Source organism: Sesamum indicum, linkage group LG15 (genome assembly GCF_000512975.1).
Source record: "Sesamum indicum cultivar Zhongzhi No. 13 linkage group LG15, S_indicum_v1.0, whole genome shotgun sequence".
In the NCBI taxonomy this organism is placed as follows: Eukaryota; Viridiplantae; Streptophyta; class Magnoliopsida; order Lamiales; family Pedaliaceae; genus Sesamum; species Sesamum indicum.
Genome location: NC_026159.1, coordinates 8804425 through 8815813, shown reverse-complemented (window position 1 = coordinate 8815813; position 11389 = coordinate 8804425). Strand labels below are relative to the sequence as shown.

Below are 11389 nucleotides of genomic sequence, written 5' to 3'. Positions count from 1 at the left end.
TGTCAGTAGCGGACGGTAACATTAAAAATCCTCACCACCTCCCTTAAATGCTAAGCACTACCCACAATTTCGTCTTTTTCCTAATTAAATCTCTCTTCTAAACCATTTACGTCCAACACCAAACCCCAACCCTTCCATTGTTTTCAACGCGCCGCCCTCACTCGGGAACTACACCGTTTGCCACTTCCATCACCAGTTAGACGCGTGAGCAGCACTGTATCTGTTTGCACGTAGCTGATTTTTCAATTTTATTGTACTAACTCTCGTAGTGCGTCGTCACTACATACTATGAATAATTATATTGTTATTTTTTAAAGTTTAATATAACTACACATACGTATTTATAGTTTAAAAATTATATTTATTATTTTTAATTTTATTTTTGTCTAACAAAATATATCTTTCTATTCGTAACACATAACTGAATTTGCTGATATTAATGAAAAATGAAAAAAACAACAAAAAATCATATTTACCTTCAAAGGAATCATTACCCACATTTTTCACATGCTAATATATGTGCGGAGGTATATTATCTTCTCTATAAAGATAGTTTGGTAAAAAAAATAGAATTGACCTGAAATAAGTTAATGATAAGTTAATCAAGATTCTTTTTCCTAATAAAAATAAATATGGTGAATTTTAACTAACAGAGACAAAAATAAATATCAAGGGTACTAAATATAATTTCTCAAATAAAAAAAATTAAGTGTAATTACACCAAATATCAGAGGAAGACAATGTAAATATCTTTAAAGGATATTATAAAGAAAAATAAAATATATAAATTAACACATTACGTTTTGAAATTAAAAGAAAATAAAATCAATTTAATCGTATTATTGATACAACAAAAAAATTAGTATGATAGTGTAAAAAACGTCTATTGTAAGTAAAAAAATACTTATCTTTTTATAATAGTATATTTTATATTTTCATTTATAATATCATATTGTATGAATTATACTAATTACAAAGGCTTAAGGTTGTTAAAGTAATTAATTTAATTAGGTAAACAAAATGTTAGTTGACTAATTAAATCTCTAATTTACGGATACTTATTTCATTTACTAAGTAACTTTATGTTCGTTTATATTTAAAATTAATTTATTTTAATAGTCTTGATCAACTATATGTTTTTATTTAATTAAATAAATATAATAAAAATAATAAATTATGCATACATATCGAGTGTGCTTTAATTACAAATTATTTTAAATATTGAAGAGCAATATTAATATTTTCAATTTTTTTTATTTATCATCTTATATTTTATTTTAAAGTTATCTCAATAATATAAAATATTATTTTAAAACATCTCAAAAATATAAATTTTAAATAAAAAAATGTACGTAATACGTTTTTAGTAATAACCTCATTTCCAACTTAAATGTGAAAGTTTCTTCCTGCAGTGAAAAGAGGTTAAGACAACAAACCCTTTTACCGGCTATGTCCGGTGATCGGATGTTGGACAAAAGTGAAAGAAAACCATTTTGGGGAAAACAGAGAGTCTCAATAATCAAATTAAACTTCAATGAAGAAACGTGTCCTGTATGTAATATTCTTCGCGTCATCAATAGTGGTCAAACGTTATTACACTCATGAAATGGATTTTAATTAGGGAAAAATTCAGAGACCCTCCTGTGATAATAGGAATGTTCAAAAATCCCCCTATGAAAATTAAAGTATCAAATACACCCCCTATGATATAAAATAAAGTTCAAAAAACCCCCTCCGTACAAAAATTGGGCCACACGCGCTTTGACTGCGATTTTTCTATAAAAATAATTTTTTTTTGACATTTTTGCCCTTCTCTCACATTTAACATATAATATTATATATATGTATTTAAGAATTAAATATTATTTTATATAATAATTATTTAATTAAAATATGATATATTTCTATTAATAATAAAATATTTTTTTATATAATAATTACTTAATTATTTATATAATAAAATATTATTTTAATTAAATTAAAATTAATTTTATATATAATTTAAAAAAAAAAAAAAGCAGCGGCGGGGGGAGGGGGGAAGAAGATGGAGGTGGGGGTTGGGGGTTTGGGGGGTGGGAGGTGGGGGTGGGGGGAATGGGGTATAATTATTATTTTTTAATTTTTTTTATAAATTATAATTATATGCATTATAAATATATGTTAAAAATTATAAATTAAAATAATTATATATTAATAAGCCTAGTTGACCGGTTTGACTAGAAGGGTATTTTAGTCATTGTTTCTAAAAAAATAGATTCAAATTGACCAGGGGGCTGTGTGATTATTTATTGGTAACCTAGGGGTGATTTTTGATATTAAAAATTTAATAAGGGGGTTTTTGATATTTTGTTATATCACAGGGGGGCAAAATGGATTTAACCCATTTTAATTATTATCACGATATTTTATAAGATAAAATGTATGTCAGACTTGTGTGATGATACCTATCTGGTTAGTCTTTAACTCTTTGGTGATAGCAAATTAATTATAGAGATCACGATCGTCATAGATATAGGGCAGGCACAATCATGATTACCATCAGGTTTACGGGGTGTCACCCTGCTCTCTTATTTTTTTAAACAAAAAAAAGACATATATATAATTGATTTGGGTTGAAATCCACGCAATCTCTCGAAGCAAATGGAATGATCTTTCGAGCTTGCTACCTCTCCTAAATAAATATTAAGGACCCTGAAAAAGATAAACAAATCATTAGGCTTGTTGGGGTGGCCCCCCAACTGAGACCCTCCTATGCTTAAGTCATATTTGGTATCGAGGTTGTTAATAAGTAAGTCACTTGGATACAAGTGAGTTCAAGCAACCTGAAGTATAGTGTTGAGCATGATTAATGTCCTACCATAAATGTACTGACTTGGAGTATTTATGTGTATGAAGGGGTCCGGTTGGCCAATAGTTGTCCGCCACATGTGTCGGGTAATTGGTCCAGGTCGTGAATCCCCACCCTAGTAGCGACCCGAACGCATAAAAAAGATTGCAAATTTGAACTCCTTCAAGGGTAAAATAGTTTTTTTAAAACAAAATTAGGGTTATACCCATCATTATTTCCCTACTTCTTCTTAGTGTGTCCAGCATGCTAAGAGAAGTTGAACAGTCACTCAATCTGAGCCTTTGGATTCTCCTGTTGTCCTTAGCATATAACTCTCGATTTTGACGCACTTTTCCATGGTCTAACACTTATAAATATGGGAGGATTTGACTTCAGCCCTGCTACTCATCTGCGATCTGCTTCTTCTAAGTGCGATCTACTACCTCTAAATGCGATCTTCTTGTTTTCTGGTACCTTCACTCCCAGATACTTCTTCCTGACCTCCCTTTTTCTTTTATTTATGTTTTCGAGTTGTAGTTCAAGTTCAGAGTCTAGCTCCAACTCCACCTCCACCAGTTCGTCGGCGACCTCAAGTCAGCCTTTGGCTCATAATATTCAAATCGGTCCTTCTTATAGGATAGATGTAGTTGCTGACGTAGAAATTGTAGCCCTCAATCTCACCCTCAAGAAATGAGAAACAATGATGGCCGATGAACCCAGGCTTGGTATTCTAAGTACTCTACATATGTTGTTGCAACGATTAGGAAAGAATACCATATCCCTCAGAATTTTGAAATTATTCTTCCTTTCTCTTTCGACCGGACGCACTGACCTCCTCTAGGTTGTTGTCCCATTTTTTAAGTTCATCTTGATGCAGGCTTGCACATTTCTCTTCCCCCACCTGTTGCTCGTATATTATCTAGGTTAGAAATATGCCTATGCAATTAGCTCCAAACTCTATTCACCATATACTTGTATATATCATAGTCATGCATCAACTAGGGCTTGAACCTGACTTTGATAACTTTTGCCCTTTACAAATTCACGACCTTGAAAAGGTCTAGGGATCAAAGTTTTTTCAATCTCTCCTCTAAACCCCACTATGCGTTCATAGCTATTTAAAATCAAATTTAGGTCCTTAGAAGGACAATATTTTTTTATTAGTTCCCCTAATAATCAAACTTAGCATTTTCCTTGTGAATGGTGTATCTCAAAGCCTGAATCCAAAATTCATGGGGGTAGGGGAGTTGGATGACGACCTGTTTAGCAGACCCACCCAAAACTGATATAAAGCTAAACGGCTCTTGAAGGGAGCGCTTTGAAGTTGGCCGGTCTCAGTCCAGCACCCCTTCAAGTCCAGGGTTCTTAAGGTGATGAGTCTTCTCCCTTATTCCAACTGTGTTGCTTCCATATATTGGTGTATTTAAATAACTTTCTTTTGCAGACCATATCATAATGGATGCTCGAATTGCGAACAGACTTCGTGTGAGAAGAGCTAAACGACCGGCCCTCGTTCCTGAAACAGATTCCCTGCATCCCCCTTCTACTCGTGCTGAAGATATTCTTGGATCTCAAGGAGATCACGCTTCAATTGCCCCAGGAGGCTAGCCCATATATCAATCCCATAGTCCGAACCTTCGAGATCCTATTGATGTCACCAGCGAAGATACTAATTCTGCAATTGGAAACCAAGCTCCTTTAGTTGTTGACGAACCTAACAAAGAATCTGAATCTGAGCCAACCAGAAGAAAATCCAAGGGCAAAGAGGTTGTTGAGGGCCCGAGAGAGCTGAAGAAACGTAAAAGGAAGCATAAGAGATTGTAGCCTATTCAACAGGAGTAAATCAACCTCCTCACAAAAGAAGGGTAAAGCTACTGTTGCGAGGTTGAGGAGGAAAATTTGAAGGTGGTTAAGGAGCTTATTATTTGGTGGAAGGAAGCTCAAATAGAACTTCGAATCCCCTTTTATAAATCTGCTGAGATGGAAGGTGACAAGATAATACCGGACCGGGCCATCTCAACTCTGAGCTTTGTGCTAAAGATCCACATAGGTCAAGACTCATGGGAGCTATAAGATCCAACTCTTCTACCACGCGACCAGGCTCTTTTGACTCCTTTCTCGCATATTCAGGTCGAGCACAACCTTACTCATTCCTTTTCTCATGTAACTCTTTTAGGAATAGAGCTTGTGAATTGTCCTTTATAATTTTGAGTCTTCCAATTGAATGTGTTAGGCTGCTACTTTTGGCCATCATCTTGCCTTGAAAAGCACATACTAGCAACATGAGAAGCTTGCCAGTGATAAGTTCCTTAAAGAAGAAAAGGCTAAGCTAACGATTTGTGAGAGAGAAAAGGCCGAGCTTGAAGCACAATTGCGAGATCCAACCCTCTGATTCTAATCCAAAATCACTACTGCTAAAGAATCGACGAAGGCAAAAGGCCTCTCTACGGGTCACATTGCTGGTCGAGAGGAATGGTTGGAGTAGGGTCGAATTGAGGGTTGCGAGGAATACGTTGCTTCGGACGAGTACAATCAAGAATTGGAGGGTGCTCATGCTCAAGGTCGCAACAAGTATCTGGCGTCCAATGATCATAAAAAACTTTTATCGGATACTCGCGTATAGGGCTCTAGACGCTTCCTCAACTCGCATGCTTTCCAAGTCGCTGTAGAAATCAAATTGCTAACTAACTGATGCAAGGTTTTGGATTGTTGTGTCTCCTAAGTCCAAAAATTAAAAGGCTTCTTAGAGGATTTTGACACAAACTGGCTCGACCCCACTTTAGAAAGGCAACCTCTTAGCCTTACCTGAGGAAGAACCTCCAAACGTGGAAACGATGAGTTCGACGTCTTGGTTGAATAGATTAGAAAGATGGATGGGGATGAGGATGATGCATGGATTTTAGGACTTTGACTTGTAATTTGACCCCTTTATGTAGATCGCTCTACCATTTTCCTCTTAGCATTTTTGTGATGTGGATGACCCTCGATTTCTAACTGACTTGTACTTGAAACAATTCATCCATATAATGACAACTTTATTAATGCAAAATTTGTTACATGTCTACTAACTCGGGTAATTCCACAGAATAAATAGAATTAATTCTGAATTAATGTGGGAGTGATATTTCCTTAGACGATCTTTTTTAGATCAAAATAATTAGGTCGTCTTTTTCGGACTTGCAATCTTGTCCATATACAATTTTCAAATCGTCATAATTTGGTCGTCTTTTCGAGACATAATCTTTCTCAGATCAAATAGATTCTTTAAATTGGTGACCTTTCTCAAATCAGTCTTTTTCAGACGCAATCTTTCTGAGATCAGAGATTCTTTAAATTAGCGACCTTTCTCAAGTCCATCTTTCTCAGAGATTCTTTATATTAGCAACCTTTCTCAGGTCCTTCTTTCTCAGATGCAATCTCTTAGATTAAATAATTATTTAAATTGGTGACTCTTTTTAGGTTCGTCTTTCTCAGATTAAATGGTCTTTTTCACACGCAAACTTTCCCAGGTCGTTAATCATTTACTGGAAGATAACTGTAACCCAAAAAATGTAACTTATGACGTGTGAGCTTGCAAATACAGAGAGTATGATCGCTTTTTTCAGGCTTCCTTATATATACGCCATAATCAGACGCAAATTGATCTTTTTCATATCAATTTATGAGGGATCTCCCTCAGATCATTACAAAAGTCAACATCTAATCATCTATCTTTAACGCTAGCAAAAATCTTGGTACCTGCAAAAACTAACACTCCATTTAAAAACAGTTGAAATATAAAACTCACATACCTAGACTTTGGAGCCCACGTCTTCTTCACCAAATAACCCCTTCTACAAGAGCATTACCAAGTTGTCCTTCTCCCCTCTCTCTTTCTTGCTTAAGTCTCTCATTACTTTGCGATCAGCATCTCGCGCTGTTAGGGGATTTTCGACCCTTACTCCATTTTGGCTTCAAAATGATTTCCTTGAAGTATCCCTGTCGAATCAACATTTCAATTTCATCCTTCAATTGATAATAATCATTAGTGTCATGCCCCTTGTCCATGTGGAACTTACATTACTTCTTGGATTCTTTTTTTGCAGGGATTCCTCTAGTCCTACTCTGCCACTGTAGTAGGTCGTCTTTCTCAACTATCATCATGGCTCTAGCTCTAGTAGTACCCAACGGTGTATACTTGTGATACTTTGACTGGAACGACCTCTCCTCTTCTTTCTCAGCTCAATTTCGCATATCACGATCTCGATCGCGACCACACTCTCGACCTCCAATCCATTTCCCATCCTTCATCTATTCATCTCCTCCTCATCGATATATTTTCGAGCTAATTGTATTAATTATTCCACATCTTCAGGAAGATCCCTTGCTAATGCTACATAAAGGGTCCCTTTTTCAATCCATGAATCAATATGCTTATCATCATGTCAACCCTTAGGTTGTGAACATCAAGAGTCTCGTTGTTAAACCTTCCAATGAAACTCATGTAGGTCGCTGATCTCTTCGCCTTCCTTTTTCTTGCAAAGTAAAATGCGAATTTCTGAATTAACTGTCCGTCTAATTCAATGGTTCCACTTGGCAAACTGGTGAACCACTCCTATGCCTTTCCTGTCAAAGTTGTGACAAACAATTTTGCGTTAATCGAATCAGTTTGTCCGTATAAGTTTATTACCAATTCGAAAGCGGACACGTGTTCCTCTAAATCCTTTGATCCATCGTATTTAGGTAGATTGGGTAGCAAAAAACTTGAGTCCACGACTTCAATTAGAATTTGTTGGCAAACGATAAGCTTTTATTCTGCGCCACCAGCTCACCTCGTCTCTTTAGGTCATCTATCTGTTGCCTCAATCTTTCTATCTACTTCCCTATGTTTTTCACTTCTACTCTCGATATTGTTGGTTCCCTTCTTTTCCCCCTCTTGCTGAATGTCATGTTCGATACATCTTTCTCATGACTAACTTCTAGTATTGGCTCTATATTCTGTTCTGTACAACTCATCATCTCCTTGTATTCACCTGCCGCCATCTTTCCTTTATCCTTGAACAACATTTTCTTTACTAGTTCTTTAGCTACAGGGGCCACTGTTCTCCTTTCATACTCCACCATGACATCCTACTAGCAATATTTATCATTCGTTTCAATTCTTCGTGCGTTAACTGTAACACTCTCTCTTCCTGTCGTAGAGGGGTTTGCTCCACTTGTTCCTGCCTTGATGGTTCTGCTATGGTAGATTCCCCCTCTGAGTCTTTTGACCACCTTGAGATCAAGTAAAAAATATTCTTTCCTCAGGTTCCCACAGACAGCGCCATAATTGATCTGGGTCAGAATCCACGCAACCTCCCTAGACAGATGAAATGGTCTTCTAGATTGTTCGAGCTTGCTACCTCTCCTAGACAATGTTAAGGGCCCTGAGAAAGAGAAATAAATCATTAGGCTTGCTGGGGTAGCCCTCAGCTAAGACCCTCCGATGCTTAAGTCAGTCTTTGGTATCGAGATCGTTAATAAGTAAGTCGCTTGGTTACAAGCGAGCTCAAGTGACCTGAAGTATAGTATTGAGCATAGTTAATGTCCTACCATAAATGCATTGACTATGGAGTATTTATAGTGTATGAGGGGGTCCCGTTGGCCAAAAGTTGTATGCCACGTGTGTCAGATCATTGGTTCGGATCGCGGACGACCCGACTAGCCACCCGAACCCATAAAAAAAACACGGATCTTCCTGGTAGAGTTGCAAATTTGAACTCCTTCAAAGGCAAAATAGTCTTTTTTTAGATAAAATTAGGATTATACCCATCAATATATATTCTATAGTCTTTTATCTTTACATAACTTTTATTAGTTAAGCAATTATTGAAATTAATTGATCCAAAGATTTTAATACTCAAATCTTTTAAAAATTAATTTAAGGGGAAAAAAAAGTTGAAGAATGTAATATATAGCATTTTCGTATATATAAATATTTATCAATTTTTTTGCCATAAAATAAGTCAAATCGAACATTTAAAGGTTGCAACTTTTTCTTTTAAACAACTTAAATTATGTTAAATTTAATCAAAAGTTGGAAGCTCATTTTTACCAACTTTTACAACATATTAGTAAATTGAAAATACTATGCTTTTTTACAGACACACCAATTTTAATTTTAAAAAAACATAGAATTTTTTTACAAACAACTAGCCCCATTACTCGGCTATCACTAGCTAGTTAGCATAAGTTACATAATAACATGTAACTGCGAATTAATTATCTATTATTGTCAAATATTTTGATTAAATTCTAATTATCATTAAAAAGGGTAAGACTTGAAAGCATAACATCTAACTAAAGAGAAATATGGTTTCCTCCTATGATTAATTATCATAGTTAAAACTAAAATATTATTGTGAATACTAATAACCATGTACAATTGGACAATGGCTATTAACTATTATTTTTGCAAATGAGGTCAAAACATTAACCACAACTTAAAATTATAAAAAATATTGATTAATTGTGATAAAAAATTATGTTTTCACACTAGTATTATTTGAACTTCGTAGATAGAATTGACTTGTTATAGTTTTTAAGTCACATTGATTTTTTTTTTTTGATTTTACGCAATGAACTATTATTAATTAAAATAACTCGATTACAATTATACTTGTCAAATATCAATAACTAATAAAGATAATTACAATAATATACTATGATCAATAATATTAAATAAATAAAATTTAAATAATATTTATTATACAATAAAATAATATTTTACTAATGGAATTCGAACATATGATTTGTAATTATACATGGCAAGGAACTTGGTAGCTATAGTTGCAAACAAATTAGACATACATTCTTCTTAGAAGTAGTGGGCCATAAAAATCCCTTTACACTATCTTCATATTACATTATCTTATCTTCTTCACTTCTATTAATTCAAATATTTGCCTAAGGCTAAAACAAGAAGAAGAGTTAGAACCTGTACTCTGGGTTGCCGGTAACTCTAATCCTAGCTAGGGTTTAGCAATGCATGTGTACAATCTAAAACACTGTTACTATATATATATAGGGGATATATATGATAATTAAGTAGCTGGGATTTTGAGGATCAAGAAGAGGAGCAAGAGGGAGAGGTTGGGTTGGGACCGAGTTACGATGACTCACTCGGGAATTCTAACTCGACCCGGGACCCGACTAAAATGCCGAGCCCGGTGGAGGGGGGGGCGCCGCCGCTGATGAAGCCCAGATACAAGGAGTGTTTGAAGAACCACGCGGTGGGTATCGGGGGGCACGCCGTGGACGGCTGTGGGGAGTTCATGCCGGCGGGAGAGGAGGGCACTCTGGAATCCCTCAGGTGCGCCGCCTGCAATTGCCACCGCAACTTCCACCGGAGGGAAAATGAGGGCGGCGGCGGGGGGTTTGTTTTCCACCAGCGTCCGCACCAGCAGCAGCTGCTCTTGGCGCACCACCCACACGGGCATTTCGGGTACCGCAGCCCCAGTGGGTACCTCCACGTTGCTCCGCCCCAGCAGCAGCAGAGGGCGGCGCCGCTGGCTCTGCCTTCCAGCTCCGGCGGCGGAGGAGGCGGCGCCGGGAGTGGGTCGAGAGATGAGATGGAGGACTATTATTCGAACCCCAGCAGCAGCGGTGGGAAGAAGAGGTTCAGAACGAAGTTCACGCAAGAACAGAAGGATAAAATGCTGAACTTAGCGGAGCGTTTGGATTGGAAAATTCAGAAGCAGGATGAGGAACTGGTGCAGCAGTTCTGCAGCGAAGTGGGTGTGAAGAGGCATGTGCTCAAAGTCTGGATGCACAATAACAAGCACACGCTTGGTAAGAAAACCTAAGAGGATTGAAAATTGAAATAGAGCAGCCAGCAGATCAAAAACGGGAAGTTCAAATGGGGATATTGGAGGGAAATTCTTAGTATTCTATGTGGAAAATCATGTGTTTGTGTTATTATTTTATATAGTATGATTTTGCAACTTTAGAGCTAGCTAGCAACATTGCACGAGTGTGCAAGAATTAGCAGATGGGCACGAACTCAAATTTAGGATGGTGATTTGAGATTTCTGCTACCCCGGCCGGAAATTTGTTCTCATTGTTAATGTTACTGAATTCCAATCGAAGTTAAAACTAGGGTTTTTCTCCTTTTACATTCTTTGCATATGATTTTCCATTCTCCTCCTTTGCTAATTTGTTGATACTTGATATTGTTCTTTACTCTTTTTACACCTATTGGGATATGGTTTTAAGTGGATTTGCAGCAAGTGTTTGGTTTCTTGAATATAAAATATGAAGTGGGATAGATCATATATAGTTTGTGGTGGATGGGTTTTCAGGTTTTCCTCTCAATTTTCCTTTCTTTGAGATAAATTCTTCACTTTCTTGTGAGTTAGAGCCATTAAATTCTGTTAGTTTAGAGCATTCATCACTCTCCCAAACTGCCTTTTTGTTTTCATTGTGCAGAAAACTTGCAGAGCCTTCTGTTGCTACTGTGTGTGTGTGTGTTGTGTTGGTACATTATCGAACTCTGTGCTCTTCTGATGAGAGCATTTTATGGACGGAATTGAGTAACTTCCCCAC

The 11389-nt window shown here is 36.5% G+C and overlaps 1 protein-coding gene across 1 annotated transcript; it reads left to right on the top strand.

The window, feature by feature from the left end:
* LOC105178270 (zinc-finger homeodomain protein 1-like) lies at positions 9906-10988 on the top strand. The gene has a single exon (XM_011101716.2). The coding sequence runs from the start codon at positions 10003-10005 to the stop codon at positions 10648-10650; it is 648 nt and encodes a 215-aa protein (XP_011100018.1). The 5' UTR covers positions 9906-10002; the 3' UTR covers positions 10651-10988.

Bases quoted from the DNA above. Each gene is read 5' to 3' on its own strand.
- LOC105178270 (XM_011101716.2), top strand. From the start codon at position 10,003: ATGCCGAGCCCGGTGGAGGGGGGGGCGCCGCCGCTGATGAAGCCCAGA.